This window comes from Panthera onca, chromosome B3, assembly GCF_046562875.1.
Source record: "Panthera onca isolate mPanOnc1 chromosome B3, mPanOnc1 haplotype 2, whole genome shotgun sequence".
Taxonomy (NCBI): Eukaryota; Metazoa; Chordata; class Mammalia; order Carnivora; family Felidae; genus Panthera; species Panthera onca.
Window position 1 is genome coordinate 124421240 of NC_138344.1, and position 20055 is coordinate 124441294.

Below are 20055 nucleotides of genomic sequence, written 5' to 3' on the forward strand. Positions count from 1 at the left end.
TTAGTGCAAAGAATGGCAATTCCAATGAACGGGAAGTTTCTCTGTCATGTTTCACTTATAAATAGGTTAACCATATCTGTTCTATGTGACAGGTAACTTTCTAAGATGGTGAAGGAAATCAAACATAAATTTCTACAACAATTCATTTTGATATTTCCAAAATATCTAAATTTAATCATGGGTCTTGCTGCCCTTCACATCTCCTATGTATATACCATTGTAAACAAATGCTGAAGTATGCAGTAAGAGATCACTAGGCAGATAAATCCTGCGTAGAATCTTTGTTCCTCCTCTCTTACAGGAATCCTGCTATATTCTTCAAGATCTAAATCAAAGGCCATGTCCTACAAAAAACTTCCCCATATGGGCGTCTACCCAAGTAATCAATACTTCCATTTTCACCAGAACATGTTGCTTATATATCTAGTAACATATTTATTTCACCCTACCTCCTAATGAATATGTTTATACATCTCCAACTATAACAGCCTTTGCTTGGTCTTCATTAGTCATATTAGGTCTGCACTATTTCTAAATCACCAGACAGCACCTAATACATCTTATACATATAAGGCAGGAGATTACCATATTATTTCTCTGTTAACAAAAGTTTGGTTCTTCGCAAAACCTTTTTTCATTTATGACTTTAAGGAATAGGTAAAGAATAGAATCCCTCTTTCTCTGCCACCAAATCATCCCCTACTTCCTAACTTTCTTACTTCTCCCAATGGCAAAACTACTGAGACCTTAGAATCTCCTGTATGTCTTCTATCACCTACACTGCCCAATCCTGTACTAATTCCTCCAAAACACCTTTTGCATTGTTGCCATTACTAACGCACTTATTCTTTTGCTTTTATTGAGACTATTACAATAGGTTCATTATTAGAAACATTCACACAATCAATACTAAATAGGATCTAATAGCAGTCTCAAAAAATATATGAAGCAAAAAGAGTGACATACATTCACACATTCAAAGTAATACCTGGATATTTTGACAATCTTCTATAAGTTATTGGTAGAAGTATACAAAATCAGTAGGGATACAGAAATCACCAGGGACAGAGAACGTTACGAAACAACTTGGCATAACTGATATTTACAAAACGTTTCATAACAAATGCAGAACATTACTTGTTTTAAACTGCACATAGAAAATTCACTAAGACAGGCCACATTTGGGGCCATAAAACAAGTCCTTGTAAGTTTCAAAGGATGAGAATCATGGAAAGTATATTCTATACCTACAAGGGTACCAAGTTAGAAATTGATAATAGAGTATGTAGAAAACTCTCCACATAACTAGAAGTAGTGCACTTCTAAAAAAAAAATCCCATAGGTCAAAGAAGAAATCATAAGGGAAATATTTTCTAATTCAAACTAAATGATAATGAAAACATGATATTGCAAAATTTGTGGAATACATTTAAAGTGTTGCTAAGATAACAATTTATAACTTTAATGACGATATTAAGAAATAAAGGTATTAAAATAAGGCTCAAGAATCCAGAAAAAAAGCAAATGATACAAAAAGTAAAAGAAAGAAAACAAAATTTGGGATCAATAAAACATTAAAAAGACAAATAAAAAAGTAATTCAAAGGTTGTTTCTTTGAAAATATTAATAAAATTAATAACACCCTCAGCAAGTCTCATAAAGAACAAAAGAGAGAAAATGAGAGAAAATTACCAATATCAGGAATATAAGAGGAAGCACCAGTACAGACCTTACAGAAATTAAAAGAAAAAGGAGATATCATGAAAAATTTTAAACCAATAAATTTGACAACTTAGATGAAATGAACAATACTTTGAAAGGCACACATTAACAAAACTAACTCAAGAAGGAGAAATTCTGAATAGTCATATAGCTATTAAAAAATTTGAATTTGGGGGCACCTGGGTGGCTCAGTCAATTGAGCGTCTGACTCTTGATATGAGCTCAGGTCGTGATCTTGTGGTTGTGAGATCAAGCCCCATCAGGCTCCACACTGAGCATGGAGCCTGCTTGGGATTCTCTCTATCTCTCTCTCTCTACCCATTCCCCTGCTCACACTTTCTCTCTCTCTTTCACTCTCACTCAAAATAAAAATTAAACTTAAAAAAAAAAAAGACTTTGAGTTTGAAATTTAAAACCTCTCCCAGACAAAAACTACAGGCCTAAAAGGCTTCTTTAATCAATTCTATCACACATTTAAAAAGAATTAATACACACTTCATACAAATGTTTCCAAAACATAAAGGCAAAACACAACTCATTTTAAAAGGTCACTGTTATACTAATATTCAAATCAGATAAAGACATTAGAAGAAGCTACAGAATATTCTTCATAAACATAGATGCAAAAAATCTTACTATTAATAAATCAAATCCAGCTATATGTAAAAGGAAAAATACATTTTGATAGAGTTGATCCCAAAAATATAAGGTTAGTTTAATATGCACTGGAAGTTCCATCCAGTTGATTAAGGAAAAAAAAAAAAACACAAGCAGGAGAACCAAAACTGTCCTTATTTGCAGATGACACGATCATGTACAAAGAAAACCCTAAGTGCTAAGAAATCAAAAACAACAATAACAACAAACAGCTAACAAAAAGCTACTACAACTAGCAAATGAGCTTAACACGGTTGCAGAATACAAGGTTAATACATACAAAAAATATCAATTGTATTTCTATTAGAAAAGAATGTTGGAAATTCAACGTTTAAAATGATATTTAAGGGGTGCCTGGTTGGCTCAGTCGGTTGAGCGTCCGACTTCAGCTCAGGTCATGATCTCACTGTTCATGAGTTGAAGCCCCACATCGGGCTCTGTGCTGACAGCTTGGAGCCTGGAGCCTGCTTCTGATTCTGTGTCTCCCTGTCTCTCTGCCCCTCCCCTGTCAGGCTCTGTCTCTCTGTCTCTCTCAAAAATAAATAAACATTTAAAAAATAAAAATAAATAAATAAATAAAATGACATTTAATATAACATCATAAATAAGAGACAAAGTAGGAATAAATCTAAAAAAGATGTTCAAGACCTGTTAGTTGAAAAGTACAAACTATCCATGAGAAAAGTTAAAAACCTAAATAAATGTATAATATACACAATGTTCACGGACTGGAAGATTCAATATCAAGATGTCCATTCTTAAATGTGTACATTCAACACAGTCCCATTAAAATACTAGTAGATTCTCTTTAAAAAACTGACAAGCTAATTTTAAAATGCATAAAAGAATTCAAGTGCTATATAGATATAAAACAATCAATACATTTTTATTAAATTTGAAAAGTAGAAATAAAAGAATCACCTTGAGAGATTATAAACTTTACAACTTATCTTCTGAAGCTTTTATGAAAAAGCTGGGCATTTGAAAATAATTATTTAAGCGCACAAATATTTGGTTCTTTCTCCTTTGATTCATCCTGCTAACAGTTACAGTTATTTATAATATACAATTGCATTAATCCTTATACAAAAGAAATGATTTACTGGGTGACAATATTGACAATGTTTACTAAAAGTAAAACCAGGTTGCAATCTAGTGTCAGTGAATAATCTATAACATGTTCAGAGATCATACAGTGTTTTAGCTATAAATTCCATAATTAGATTCGGTTGTGGGGCACCTCAGTGGCTCAGTTGGTTGAGTGTCTGACTTCGGCTCAGGTCATGATCTCAAGGTCTGTGAGTTCGAGCCCTGCATCAGGCTCTGCGCTGACAGCTCAGAGCCTGGAGCCTACTTCAGATTCTGTGTCTCCCTCTCTCCGCCCCTCCCCAACTCATGCTCTGTCTCTTTCTGTCTCAAAAATAAATAAACATTCAAAAATTTTTTTTTGAAAAAAAAGAAAAGATTCTGTTGTACTGTCTGTATGTGTGTGTGCGCGCGCGTGTGTGTATAGGCATCCTCTGACTTTCACTACTAGCACAGTTTGCATCTTTCAAGTGCACTAGAGCGGTAGTTCACAAAAGATGGTTTGGGAACTATCTAAGACCCCTTATTAATAATATGAAGATATTATTTGCCTTTTTAAGAATATAATGTGGTCCTGATAGCAAAAAAAAATTGAGAATCACCGCAGGATAGCAATAAATAATTTTTAACTGGAACATGTAGAAAGAATAATCCTGACAACTGGGGCAACACCTGGGTGGCTCAGTCAGTTAAGTGTCGGATTGTTGATTTTGGCTCAGGTCATGATCTTACAGTGTGTGAGTTTGAGCCCCACGTCAGGCTCCCTGCTGACAATGTGGAGCCTTCCTGGGATTCTTGATCCCTCCCCCTCTCTCTGTCTCTGGCCCCAGCTCTCTCTCTCCCCCAAAAATAAATAAATAAAACAAAAAGGAGAAGGAGAAGGAGAAGGAGAAGGAGAAGGAGAAGGAGAAGGAGGAGAAGGAGAAGGAGGAGGAGGAGGAGAAGGAGGAGGGGGAGAAGGAGGAGGGGGAGAAGGAGGAGGGGGAGAAGGAGGAGGGGGAGAAGGAGGAGGGGGAGAAGGAGAAGGAGAAGGAGGAGGGGGAGAAGGAGAAGGAGGGGGAGAAGGAGAAGGAGGGGGAGAAGGAGGAGGAGAAGGAGAAGGAGAAGGAGAAGGAGAAGGAGAAGGAGAAGGAGAAGGAGGAGGGGGAGAAGGAGGAGGGGGAGAAGGAGGAGGGGGAGAAGGAGGAGGGGGAGAAGGAGGAGGGGGAGAAGGAGGAGGGGGAGAAGGAGGAGGGGGAGAAGGAGAAGGAGGAGGGGGAGGAGGAGGAGGGGGAGGAGGAGGAGGGAGGAGGAGGAGGGGGAGGAGAAGGAGAAGAAGAAGAAAGAGGAGGAGGAGAAGGAGAAGAGGAGGAAGGGGGGGAGGAGGAAGAATCATCATCATCATCTTAATAACTAAAATGAAAAACCAAAACAAATTTTAGAGGATTATCATATGTTAAAGTTCTGTTTTTCTTAGTAGGGCACTACATTAAGTTTCTTTCTTAAATTAATGAAGTTCACCAATAAAGAAAGACCTAAGCCTGACACAAGATACCCACAGGATTCTGATACATAGTGCTATTTTTCTTCTTCCCGTCACGATGCATCCCTTCTAGAACCAAAAAGAAAAGCAGTTTTCCAAAGTTCCTGTCTAACTTTTAAAGTATTGCCTCAAACTCTCCTTCCCTTACTCTACTGTTTTTGCCATGGTGCTTATAACCTTCTAATATATTAAACAATTTACCTATTTATTTCATTTATTTTCTGTCATTCCACTCAATACAATGTAAACTAAACAAGAGGACTTTTTTTTCCCCTTTATTCACTGATGTATCCTCAGCACCTATAATAGTGTCAAGACAAAATTGGCACAGAGTAAACATTTATTGAATAAATTTATGAATATTTTACTGAAGTAAAATATAAACTTCAGCATTTTATCAGGGAAGAACACACATCTTACCAAATGCAAACTTCCAAATGGCCACGGACACAGGGCTACGTACATAGGAGAGATGTACTAGCTGAAGGAAAAACTGTCAGGGCGAACAGTTTCCTCTTCTGGATCCAGAAATGAAGAAAGACAGGGAGACCAGAGATGAGGAAAGGAGAGGGATTTGGAAATATTCCAAGTAGAGACAACGGAAATGGTTTTGTTTTGTTTTTTCCCTCAATCCTAGGATTCCACGAATGTAAACAAAGAAAAATAAGAGTAAAAACAGCTAACACACCTCTCTTCTCTTGTTGTATTTCTTCCAGAAGCTGCTCTTGTCTTTCTATCTGTTCGAAGAGACACTGGAGCTCAGATTCCTTGTTTTCGGTCATACTCCTCAGCTGTTGTCTGCACAGCATCAGCTCGTGCCGCAGACTCCTCTCTCTGTTTTCTCTTTCCTTCAGTTCCTCACAGAGCCACTTAAGTTTAGTCTAAAAAAATGACACATGTATCTAATTTTTCAAAAAATCTAGAAAACAGTAGCATTTCAAAACATGAAGGAAAAGTCATGATAACTGAACAGACCATAGCAAACATAAGCAAAATTTAAAAAAATCTATAATGTTTTAATTTCCATAATGACTTCAAAGATGGTGTCGAAATTAAGCCAAATTTTCTTGGATTTTTATAAAATATCTGATATCCTCTATCAGGTTTGTAAAGGTAATACTACAAAGAAGTCTGGCCTGCTGGATTCCCAGTCATACTCCAATTAGATCCCTGATGTGATATATAAGGCAATCTGGTACACTTTAAAGCATTTTAAAGTCAAACATACCACACAATAGAACTAGAGACTTGTTACAAAATGGAGTTTAATTCAAAGATTTTAAAAAAAAGAAAGATAAAATTCATAGTTTTGGTTTTAAAAATGCATATTCCCAAGGGTCCAGCTAATCAGGAAAAGATATTCTATATCACATGAGGGAGATAAAGTTAGTATTTTCCCACATTTAAAAGACTAGGGAATTTAGTTGAAGCAACTCTCGTTTTCTCAGACTCTAACCACACCATCTTTATTAGTTAGATATTTAAATCAGGGATGAGTAAAAAATAAGTAAATAAATAAATTTTTCTTTTACCTTCACTAGGACAGGATTTCAGTCATGTCTCAGGACCTTCCCAAGTGAGCCTATCCTTCAAGTTCTATTTGATTCTAAATAAAAGTCTTTACTTCAGTAAAAAGCAAATTAAAGGAAGAGTGGACTAAACAGGAAAGTTAGGTTAAGCTAAGGGAGAATTTTCCTGAACAGCATTCATCAGTAAGCAAGAAAGTTCTAGGCCTCCAGAAATCTAGGAAGTTCTCAGGATATGCCACAGTATATTAAAAGTAGCGGCAGTAGGATAGCTTATGATAAAGTGAGACTGGGATACAGCCGCTAGACTGGGGGATCCCCACATGTATCAGCTTTCAAACACCCCCCAGAACAGAAAAAGATGCCCAGTTTCTCTGGTCAGAAGGTCTGTCGAGCAGATGGTATCTCTATGACACAGAAGAAATATTATCACTCGTCAAATTATGGAAAAATTATATGATAATATTGTAAGATGACCAAGGTATAGTATGTGAATGTGTTACGTGAAGGGAAATGGAGCTTGTAAAGGCAAAAGCTAGATCACATTTATCACAAACGCTCATCAGAAACAAAGGGGGGACTTCATGGAAGTTTGCCTTCCAGAATGATGGCACGAGGAGTTCTGCCAAGCTGCTCTTTAATGAAAATGCGAGGTGGAAGCTAGATGTGGGCAGGGGAAGGACTGCACCCTGCATGACAAAAGCCCCACTCCACGTTCCGGGAGGGTATTGCCAAGACAGGGGTCCCTCTTCCCCCAGTTCACAGTCAAGTTATATGGTATTGTGGCATAATAAGAAAGATGTTTGGTCTTTGTCCTATATTCTTGGCACAGAGCTCCTAAAAGCCCAGGAACTTCCAGAGTGAGAAGAATGTCCTTTGTTATTCATAACAAGCTCTTAGATTACACCCAAGCTCGTGCTAATGAGGTGGTTTAGGTAGTTGAACCTACTGAGCCCCCCAGGCACCCCTAAAAACTCTTGAACAATGAGATTGGATTAGCTTCCAGACTGGTGAACATAGCCACATGCCAGGAGCATGAGACATCCCCAAACTCCACGGGGACTCTTGGAGACCTTGCCCTATATAGACCTTGCCCTATATAACCTCTTCATCTGGCTGCTTATTTGTATCCCTTATAAATAAACTGGTAAGTAAAGTATTTCCCTTAGGCCTGTGAACCATGACAGCAAATTACTGAACCTGGAGAGAGAGCCATGAGAACCCCCAATTTGTAGCCAGGTCAGAAGGAAGTGTAGGTAACCTGGGGACATCTGAATTGGGTACAGGTGGGGCCGAGCCCTTAACCTGTGGTATCTATCTGTACTAACTCTGGGTAGTTTGTGTCAGAGGTGAATTAAATTGTGGGACACCCCGTTGGTATCTGCAGAGAACTGGAGAATTACCTCATCTGGAAAACTCACATTTTCTGGAATCAAAAGTGATGTGAGCAGAAACAGATCATAATAGTAAGTATGGCACTGGAAGGTCAGATGGCTAGGATTTTTCACCGTCATAGCTCTGATCTGAGTAGGCTAAATTGCTGGCAGGTGCAGTGGAGAAACTAGGGATTCCTTCCATGACCAACCCCTCATTGATAGTGTGGCCACTCCACCTCAGACACAGCAGCCTGAGAATACTGGTATCCAATCTGCCACTTCCACAGACTGTTTGTGAGAAGGAGGGGCAAAAGCTACATGATCATATCAAGATTCAGAAAAAGTGTATGATGAAATTAAACACCTACTCCCAATAAAGACCCTCAACAGAAGGGAACAGAAGGGAGATTTTTCAACCTGACAAAACATTTTTATGAAAAGCCCGTAACTATTATCATACTTAATGGTTAAAGACAGAATGCTTTATCTCTAAGATCTTAAACAAGAAAATAATGTCTGCTCTAACCATTTCTATCTAACATTGTATCAGGAGGTCATAGCAGGGCAATTATGCAGGAAAATATCATTATACATAAATCACTTGTATTTCTATACACTTGCATCATCAATCCAAAACTAAGTTAAAAAGACCATCATGTTTACAATAGCACCAAAAGAGTAACATACATTTAAAAAGAAAAACATACTTTTAAAAAGAAGTTCAAAATTTATACTCTGAAAACTACAAAAAACTGTTGAAAAAATTAAAGAAGGCCTAAATAAATGAGAAGATTTTACATGTACATACACGAGAAAACTTAATATCATTAAGGTATTAAGAGAAATACTCCCCAAACTGATCTACAGATTTAACGCAATGCCTATCAAAATTCCAGCTGAGATCTTTGGAGAGATTGACAATGTGATCTTAAATTTCATATGGATATTCAAGGGACCCAGAATAGCCAAAAACAGGTGTTGAAAAAAGATCAAAGTTGGAGGAGTCACACTTAACTGATTTTAAAACTGACTAGAAAGCCAGAGTAATCAAGACAGTGTGGTACTGGCATTAGGACAGACATAGATCAGTGGAATTAAACCCATACATATATATTGTCAATTGATTTTCAACAAAGGTTCCAAAAACAATCTGATGAGGAAAGATCAGTCTTTTCAACCAATAGTACTGAGAAAACTGAATATTCACATGCAAAAGAATAAAGTTGGACCCATACTTCATACCATCTTCAAAAATTAATTCAAGGGGCACCCGGGTAGCTCAGTCGGGTAAGCACCCGACTCTAGATTTTAACTCAGGTCATGATTTCATAGTTCCTGGCTTTGAGCCTCGTGTCAGGCTCCAAGATATCAGTATGGAGCCTGCTTGGGATTCCCTCTCTCTCCCTCCCCCTGTCCTTCCCCCACTCTCTCTCTCAAACTAAATAAAATTTTCAAAAATTAACTCAAAATGGGTCAAAGACCTAAATGTAAGAACTAAAAACAGCAGATTCCTAAAGAAAGCACAGGTGTAAGTCTTGGTAACCTTGGTCTGGCAACCTTGATTTCCTAGATATTACACCAAAAGCACAGACAACCAAAGAAAAAAGCTGTTAAGTTAGACTTCACCAAAATTAAAACATTGTGCTTCAAAGATCACAATTAACAATGTGAAACAACAACCCATTGAATAGGAGAAAATAATTGTAGACCATATATCTGAGAAAGAACAATTTAGAATGATACATAAAGAACTCACTAATAAAAAGACATAATGAATTAAGCAAGAGACATTTCTTCAAAGAACATAACACAAATGACCAATAATCACATGAAAAGATGCTCAGAATCATTAAGCATCACAGAAATGCAAATCAAAATCACAGTGAGATTCCATTTCACACCCAGCAGGACAGCTAGAATCAAAAAGACATATGATAACAACTGTTGGTATGTGTGGAGGAATTAGAGTTCTTATATAATGATGGTAGGAGTGTACAATCGTGCAGTCAGTTTGGAAAACCATCTGGCAATTCTTCAAAAGGGTAAACATAGTTACCATATAACCCAGCAGTTCTACTCCTGAGTATATTTTTAGAAGAAACGAAAACATACAGTCATGCAAAAATGCGTAACCGAATGTTCATAGCAGCATTATTCATGATAGCCAAGAAATGGAAAAAACCCAAATGAACATCCACTGATAAACGGATGAATAAAATGTGGTATATCCATACATGGGACTATTATTTAGCAATGAAGTGAGGTCCTGACACATGCTACGACATAGATGAGCCTTGAAAACATTCTGCTAAATGAAAGAAGTCATTCATAAAGGACCACATACTATATGATTTCGTTTACAGGAAATGTCAAGAACTGGCAAATCTATAGAGATAGAAAGGTTACTTGTTGACTAAGGCTGTAAGAGGGGTGAGTGGGATGGACAAATTTAGGAGGTGATAGCTAAAGGGTCCATATTTTTTTTTAGGGTGATAAAACATTCCAAAATTCATTGTGGTTGTGGCATCACACCTCTGTGAATACACCTAAAAATAATGAGTGATACAGTCTAAATAGGTCAATTGTATGATATGTGAATTATATAACAATTCAGCTATTTAACAATTAACAAAAGGAAGAAGGTAAATAAGGGACAGAAAAACAAATTAAAATTAAATCTCCTTGTGGAGATGACACCTGGCTTTAGTATCTGCTATATAATTTATAGGCCTCTGTCCTACCTGAATGTCACTAGATAAAAACAGGAAGTCCCCAACTTACTTTTCTCTTTTTATTTTTTAATGTTTATTTATTTTTTGAGAGACAGTAACAGAGCATGAGTGGAAGAGGGGCAGAGAGAGAGGGAGACACAGAATCTGAAGCACAGGCTCTGAGCTGTCAGCACAGAGCCCGATGCGGGGCTCAAACCCACGAACCGCGAGACATGACCCGAGCAGAAGTCAGATGCCTAACCAACTGAGACACCCAGGCACCCCTTGGGAGTCTCCAACTGAAACTGAGCTGTGTGGGGTGCATGGGTGGCTCAGTCAGTTAAGCGTCCGACTTTGGCTCAGGTCATGATCTTGCACCCTGTGAGTTCAAGACCTGCCTCTGGCTCTGTGCTGACAGCTCAGAGCCTGGAGCCTGCCTCAGATTCTGCATCTCCTTCTCCCTCTGCCCCTCCCCCACTCATACTCTGTCTCTCTCTCTCAAAAGTATATAAACATTAAAAATTTTTTTAAAAATAAATTGAGCTGTGGACTTCCAAATATGATTGTAAACTTTAATTAAGACTGCTTCATTTCCCAATATCCATTTTGAAATTCCCACGCAAATACGAAAAGATAAAAAGCTTCCATAGGACCGGAAACCAGAAAACATAGTCAACTCTCTACCAAATAAAAGGAACATTTTCTACTACAACTTTTTTCTAAATAAAGCATGGAGGCAGAATACAGGGTCAAAGGTCAGGATGAGTCATATACCACCATCCCCACCAAACCACAATATGAGAGAGAGAAGGAAGTGAATTGGACTATTCTTTCAAAAGCACACTCTATGGAGAGAGTGGAGCACATGTTGGAGGCTGGAACTCAGGAGAATGTTACCAATATTCAAAACAAGCAAAAATGACATGGAATGGACCCAAGTGTGTGTACTTGAGACTTAAATGTTAGGGGGAAAAGAGAGAAAGGAATCAGTACTGGTGTTTCCAGCTGAAGAAATGTGAAAGAGGAAAACTAGAAGCAAAGATTTAGGGGTTAAAAAGTTAATGACAGATTGGAATAAGCTGAACTTGTTAGGACGAACACAGAGAAGTGTAAATGACTGGTTGGATACATAGATCTAAAGCTCGAGAGATATGGATGAGAGATACAAAGTAAAGCTTCAACAGCATCAAGGCAAAACAGCCCATGGAGTGTCTATGGAGACAAGAGAGAAGAATTTAGAAGAGAGGAACGGAAGAGAAACGAAAAATAAAGCTGAGAAGTAGTTGGAAAGGCAGGAAGAAAATCCGAGTTTTGCAAAGGAAGAAAATGAAAATACTACAACTGGATGGATATGCTTAGTGTCAAAGACTGCCAAAGGAAAGGGCCGCTATATTTAGCAATTAAAATATACATCTTTATCAAAAACAACTGGAGTTCAACCCACCAAACCAATATAGGACTGAAAATATGAATGCCAAATTGTTGATGATGATTATGCCCACTCAGGAGAGAGGCGTCAAGAGGGAAAGGAGAACATATATTCCAAATTTATTCTCCATACTTCTATATTGCTAAAGTCTTGAAAATGAAAATATGTTCAACGCACTATGTAATAAAAAATTATTCTAGACAATTTAATCAGTAGTTTTAGATATAAGTCAGTTGGAAAATTATTCTAAAACATCACTAAGTCATTTATTAATTGATATTAACCAGGCAAAATAAGAGAAAGTCTACACTATTGCTGCCTGCTTCTATGTCAAAACTACAACCTGAATAGGGGCACCCGGGTGGCTCAGTCGGGTAAGCGGCCAACTCTTGATTTCGGCTCAGGTCATGATCTCATGGTTTGTGAGTTCTAGCCCCATGTGGCTGTGTGCTCTGAGCACAGAGCCTGCTCGAGATTCTCTCTCCTTCTCACTGCCCCTCCCCCACTCATGCATGCATGCTGTCTCTCAAAATAAATAAATAAACTTAAAAAAAAAAAGAAACTACAATCTGAACCTTTTGTTCACCTTTGATCATACCTTTTGTTCACCTCATCAAACTTTAGCAGTTACTCAAGAAAAATAAATAAATGGAAAAGCCCAAATAATTATCGTATTATGCAAGGGAAAAGGGGAAAGTTAGATGTATAATTTCTGGAAAAGATATATTTTCAACCAAGTCTTTTTGCTACTTATTTGGCACCTTAAACACGTGCACATCTTTATCCTTGAATGTTTAATGAATTTGATATACTAAATCCTTAAGACTTTTTTCAAGAATTTAAAAATATTCTTCAATTTAAAGTATCCCAGGAGTGGATGTGTGTTCATGTTTGTATGCTCAAACACACACTAAAACTAGTACACTGTTTTGCACATAGTGAGGACAGGACACATGCAATTAAGTGAAAAATTAGATGCCATTAAGTTCTTGTAAAGAGGAAGCACCTTGTGTTTAATAAAACAGAAAAATAAAATATCTTGAAAACAAACAAAAAAAATCAAAAAAAATTTTTGTATTATTATAGTAAGAAAGTTTAATGAACATAAATAAGTAACACATTTAGGACCTGAGCACTATTGATTTGGATTATAGAAATACAACCAGGAAGAAGGGCTGGAAGGATGGTCCTTCTAATAGGATTATGTTCATGGTTCTTCTCAGATCCAACAGTTTCCTATCACATAAGAATAAAACACTAATGTTATCAGATCTTCTGATACCTCAAAAGAAAAACAAATTCCATGCTGTAAGTATGCAATTGTAAAGTTTTTTTAAATGTTCCCTACCAATTCTCTGTTTTAAAACCAATGTGGTCCAAACAAAGTGAGCCTTTTGGGATCACCAGTTTGAATCACCCTGTTTAATCTGTTCTTGCCCAGTGATTTAAATGCAAATTTAAAACATAACGACTCATTTCCCTGTTCTCAAAGATTTCCTACTTACTCCATCCTAATCTTTGGCCTGTGCTCAGTACCATTGCTAAGGGTTGATAATGGAGAAACAAAAAGATATGTTGTCATAACAATAATTGTACTGATTTTGGTAAAAAAACAAAACAAAACAAAAAACCCACAATTTCTGAACCAAAGCATTAATCAGGTTTGATATGTGTTATGGACTAATTATACCCCCCTCAAGTTTATATGAAGTCCTAACCCTCAGGTGACTCTGTTTAGAAATAAGGCCTTTAGGGAAGTAATAAAGGCTAAATGAGGTTACCACAGTAGGGCCCTCATCCTATAGGACTGGCATCCCTATAAGAGGAGGAAGAGACACTCTGTCTTCCAACCCCCAATTCTTCCAATAATACTCCCATCCCATCCCCCCATAATGCCCGTCCCCCTACATGAGAGGTGACCATTTACAAGCCAAGAAGAGGCCTCACCAGAAACTAACCCTGACACCTTGACCTTGGACTTCTAGGCTCTAGAACTGTAAGAAAATAAATTATCTGTTGTTTGAGCCACCAGTCTGTGGTATTTTATTATAGTGGCCTAAACAGACTGACCTATGGCTTCAGTTTATTCCAACAAAGCCTTTATTCCATCAACATACAAAATTTAAAAATAGGTTATAGTTAGATGCTTGTTATGAATTGAATATGTATGCAGAATATATTATTAATCCTACAAACAAAATATCAACTTATGGAAATTTAATCAACAAATAGTCAATTATGAGAATCAGTGTTTGCTAGAGAAACACCCAACGTCTTTCATTAAACGCCTTGGAGAAACAGCTTGGAACACAGCATAGGAATAACTTTACCAATTCCAAATAATAATTACCTGACAAGGCTATTAATCACAGTGCAAACACCATTCTATTAACCACTCACAAGAGCATCTTAAAGATTACATAATAGGCTCATTTATTTAACTATATCAGCAAGTATTGCTAAATAAACTATAATAGAGAAAGAATTTCTAAATAAGGCAGTCTTTTACCTTCATAGTTGACAGCTTGCAATTAGGTGGGAATAAGTATCTAGTAAAACAATCAAAATGATCTTTTTAATCTTTAAGAATCCTCTAGTGAGATTTAGAATAATAATATACTAAAGTCATTAAGGAATGACTCAAAGCCAAAACCAAGGGAAATAGAAAATTCGAATAAAAAGATTATAGCTGATAGAGTTAGCAATAATACCAGGGCCCATAATTTTGCTGCTTTTAACTACCATACTTCCTTTGCCACAACTCAAAAAACAATTTTGAGAGGAAATGTTAATAGAAAAGCCAAAGGTAAAGGAAGACGATGGCAATTTCTGAGAATGTGCCAGGAAACCAAAACAAAAATTAAACTGAAGTGCAAAATTCAAACCCAAATCAACCTCAAAACCTCTTTTAGTAATATTCTCTCTGGTTTCCTACATAGTTATGAATAAAATCATGAAGAAAAAAAGTAACTCCATAATAAGAGTTCATATGTAAAAATACAAAATGCTTTTCTTCAATTAAACTGAATGTGTTCCATACACACAATCTAAAGTATCTTTAATGAATCAAGATACCTGAGTATTTGTATCTCATTTTGATGTCTACACTGGAAGGATAAAATGCTAGATGATTATTCACATCCTTCAACAAGAATTAAATATACTGGGTCTGATACTTCTCATACAATGGGTGTTTTAAAAAAATCCGTATCACTAAAAAGACAATATGCATAAAAGCAAGGTTTATATTCAAAGGTAAATTATACTACCAATCAAGAAAGACTGGCACAGAATTCAGAGACCCAGGTTCTAAATCCTTCTCAGTAACTAGCTTTATGTCATTAGGTAAACAATTCCCAGGGCCTCCTTCTCATCTATAAAACAAGGAAGTTAGACTACATGATCTCTGAAGCTGCTTCAGTTATATAATATTCCAAAAATGGCAGGAAAAACAATACCGGAACACATTATACCATTAAAAGTAGGACTCTTTGGAATGATATCAAACAGAGTAAAAAAGGAAAATCCCCCAATACTTTGGAAGTCTATTTCTTATCTATATAACCTTAAAAGTTTACAGTTCTGATCAAATAAAATATTTGAGAATTAGTAGATTTACTGAAATCTAATCTGCTTGCTATTTATTCTTCACTGATATTTAAGCTGAGGAAGTAATTTGAGTAGAAAAAAATGTCACATTCCTAATATAATTACTCTTTAAATATATATATATATTTCCAAGAAGGAATATATATATATGTGTGTGTGTGTGTGTGTATTCCAAGAAGGAAGAAAGTGTTACAGCCAAAGAAGCATATAAATTTACCTTTTTGCATCTTAAGGGAATAATTAGTATTCCCTTCCAGAATTAAATATAGACTTCCAGAATTAAATATATTCTGTAAATAACAGAGCACTCAGGATCCTGCCTTATGCTGAAGAGCATCTGACACCAGCTTTTCTTTTATTTGCTATCACAAAATGATTAACTCAAGATCTGGGATCAACAGTGATTGATATTCTCTAGGACTGTCTTTCCATCTTGAGAGTACTTGCCTGCTCGAGATTTGATCATCTGCCCGCATTTTCTGTCAGTGTCTTTGCAACTTCTCATTTCTTCCCATGATTTGCACCTAAACGCTGATCTTTGCCTTTGTCCCTGCTTCTCTTTGGGGCTTCCTGTCCAAATGGGACTTTCTAAGACATCAATCCCAGTGCTAGAAACTCCTTCAGTACTTCTGCTGGCTTCCCTATCTAGGACTCTGCATGTTGATCTATTCACATACTGAACTTTGAGTGGGATCTCCTACTTAGTCTTGAAAACCATAGTTATCTCCTTCTCTACCACTCCATCTGACATAACATTAAACATCATCTGCATATTGTCACCAAAGCATTACTTCAGTCTGTCCCTTCCTCTGAATCTCTACAATTTCCTTGGTTTGGACTTTCACCCCAGAGACTTTGGTCTCACCCAAAGACCTCTTAACTGGTCTTCCTGCCTTTAGTCTTCCCACTTCTACTCCACCTTTTACATCACTATCTGAGTAATGCTTCTAAAATAGGAATACAAATTTATCAGTATCCTGTTCAAATCTCCTTTGTGGTTCTCCCTAAATGCAGAACTGAAGTCAAACTTCTAAAATAGCATACAATGTTCTTCTTAGTTACCTATGCTCTACCTCTTTCTAAAGCCTCATCCCTGCCATTCTCTGCCTCATATTTTCATCTTGTATTGACAAATCGCTTGGGGTTTCTTTCCATTTATCATGCTGTTTCTCTTCTATACCATGCCTACAATTGTTTACTGTGCATGCCTGCTCTTTCCCTCTTTATCTGCCCAGCTTCAAAATTCACTTGAGGGATCAGACTCCATGGTGGCTTTTGCACACCTGTATCACTGCTCTTAGACATAATATTGAAATTATCAATGTGTCAGCTTTTCTAGGAAAATAAACTGTTCCTCAAGAGAAAGGATCATGCCAAATTCATTATTATGCCCACAGCATGTAATCTAGCATCTGGCACACAGTAGCTAGTCAGTAAATTCTTGTTAAACTGAATAAAATTTGGCCTCTAAATGCCTTATTGGGATTTATGACAAAAACAAATCGCGGATCTATTGGACGGATTGCCTGGTGTTCCTCAATGGTATTTCCTAATTCTCAATCCTCTTCCTCCCTGTGTTATATGGTTCTTGCCATTCTTTGGTTATTTTACATATAAGCCTGGTCCAACTCTGAGTTGGACTTCATATTTATATTATGTAACCAATGTCGACAAAGCAACAGTGACCCTATCCTCACCCAGTCCCCTAGTTCTTCCAGGATTAACACTAACAGAAGAAATTCATTTGGCAGATTTATGAAAACAATTACCAAATGCCCTCAGAGGTCCTTCTAACACTGCAAGATGTCAGTGTGGACTAGCTGAATAGCAATTCTACTTTCCATATAGTTTTTGTCCTCTGATTTCAGATCTTATCTTCAATACTTATAGAGCTGTCCAGTCATAGTTCATGGGAATTACAGTATTGTAGCCCATCAATAACCTAAGCCATCTTTCTGGTAAATAGATTCAATTCCTCCTTAGTCAGTTGGTCAGCATGGTATTGCTTATCATGACCCTTTTACGCTCTACAGGAAGGGTTGTCTCATGCAGTATTAAAACTCGTCTGATCAGAAGTTCAATCCCATTAAATGATAAGGGAAAACTGCTCACTAGTTCCCAAATTAAACAGCTATGATTAAGAGTCATCTCTGGCTCTCATAATTTAACTGAACAACAGCAGTGAAAGCTTTCTGTTCAGAAATGATAAAGATTTTAACTTGAAAGAAAATTCCAAGTACATTGCTCTTGTTGTCAGAATTGAGGAATCGGGAAAAAGAAACAAGAGAAATGAGAAATGCTTTATTAATGCACAACAGAAGTTTCTAGCCCAAAATTTCTGAGCCAGCAAAACATGTATATTCTGAATTTACTACGAAGGTGGCATAAATACAAGTTTGCATTTGGTTCTATCAAAAACGGTTAGGGATGAACAGCATCACTGTACTTAAAAAAGGAGGAAAATTTTACCGGGTTGTGTAAATTTCAATGGTCAATCATAATGCTATTCATTTCTTATTAAGAATGCTTAAAAAAAAAAAAAAAAAAAAAAAAAAGGTTTCCTTAAAGCACAGCTGGTCTTCAAAGGTGAATCATGTCTTTCTGTCAACTCCCACCCATACCTTGCCACCAAGTTCAAGGCATTATCTGTGTTTATTCAGGTATTCTCAACTTACCATTATTTTACCTATAATTAGCCAACTAGAGAACTTCTATATATTTTTTGTATGATCAAGTTAAATACTGCATTTATGCAGAAACCACCTGTAACATGCTGGTGGCATCATACCCCCCTATCCTTCTAGTACTGATATCACAGTCAGTTCTTCCTCTTTTTGCATTTGTTAATGTTTATGTATTTTTTTTAACATTTTATTTATTTTCGAGACAGAGAGAGAGAGAGCATGAACAGGGGAGGGTCAGAGAAAGAGGGAGACACAGAATCCGAAACAGGCTCCAGGCTCTGAGCTGTCAGCACAGAGCCCGATGCGGGGCTTGAACCCACGGACCGCAAGATCATGACCTGAGCCGAAGTCGGACGGCTTCGGACCAACTGAGCCACCCAGGCGCCCCAATGTTTATGTATTTCTATAAAAATATAACATACCTTAAGGATTTTTTAAATTGTTTACATTTCCATTTTCTTTATTAATTTCCATGGCTTGCTGACACTGATAACCCTCATGCCTATACACAAAAGAGCACATAATTGATAAATCTTGGCTAACTGAAGACTTTAGACAGCATCACACATAATGGTGAGAACATTAATTGTGAGTCTGACATGGCATGCGGTCCATGTTCCCATTTTTTATATGGCACCAGAAAAGTCATGTACATTTTCTAAAACCTCCCTTTTCTCATATATTTAAATAAGGATACTGCACAAACTTAAAAGTTCTTTCAAATAATAAAATCCTAAATTGGACCACAATTGTCCAGGTTTAAAGTACAGCTGGTTTTCTTTATTTTTTTCCCCCAAGTTTATTTATTTATTTTGAGAGAGAGAGAGAAAGCGTGAGCAGTGGAGGGGCAGAGAGGGAGGGCGGGGAGAGAGAGAATCCCAAGCAGGCTCCACACTGCCAAGATGGAGCCCAATGCAGGGCTTGAACCATGAGATCATGACCTGAGCCTAAGTCGGTCGATTAACCAACGGAGCCACCCAGGCACCTCAAAGCTGAAAGAAACTAGCCTGGGAAGGAATGCAAGTCCTTGAGCATTGACACTTGGAAAAAGACATCTACATCTTACGTGGCCACGAATTTCTATATATTTTAATCAATGAATTTCCAAGTTGATCTGATAGATGAAGATAAGTAATTATCCCATAGTGCAGAAGAAGCTTTTTGCTAAAATTAGCAAATTGTTCAATTTTATTTAGATTTGCTTACCTACCCTTTAAATTTAAATCATCATGCAAAAGAACCATGAAGCAAGAAAGGTTGGTTATAGCAGCCCTGACCTTCGTACACTTCCAGAGACACTGCCTATCCCAATGAAAAGGCAGAAGAATTTGCTTCTTTGACAATCTAGTTTTACTACTTCAACAGTTTTGCCTTCCTTTATTTTCTCCTTCCATACCTATACAGTTAAGCTAATTTGTAAATGTTAAACTAAAGAAACATGGAAGTTTCTTAAATTCATGACAATGATGTCTTCCCCAGCAATGAAGTATTACAGCTGCATATGCTCTGTTCAATAACAAAATGGTATGGTTAGCCCAAACAGGACACCCTGAAGGTCATAAATACTATGATAACTTTAGGATTTAAAAACAAATTACCTTGCTTTCTGCCAACCAGCGATGTGGGTCATAATTAATATCAGGACCAGATGAAAAAACCTACAGAAAAAGGAAATAGTCTATTAGAAGTAGAATTTTCTCTGAAATAACCTTACATAAATGAAATTCTTCACC

At 36.9% G+C, this 20055-nt stretch overlaps 1 protein-coding gene across 4 annotated transcripts in view; it reads right to left on the reverse strand.

Moving 5' to 3' along the window:
• CEP128 (centrosomal protein 128) overlaps positions 1-20055 on the reverse strand; it is a 383456-nt gene that overhangs the window by 208151 nt on the left and 155250 nt on the right. For all 4 annotated transcript variants that reach the window (XM_060620442.3, XM_060620445.2, XM_060620441.2 and 1 more), the window contains exons 18-19: positions 19921-19980; positions 5676-5868 (exon numbers count right to left, since the gene is read on the reverse strand). In XM_060620442.3, the coding sequence (XP_060476425.2) occupies positions 5676-5868; positions 19921-19980 (253 nt within the window). The remainder of the gene's footprint in view (positions 1-5675; positions 5869-19920; positions 19981-20055) is intronic.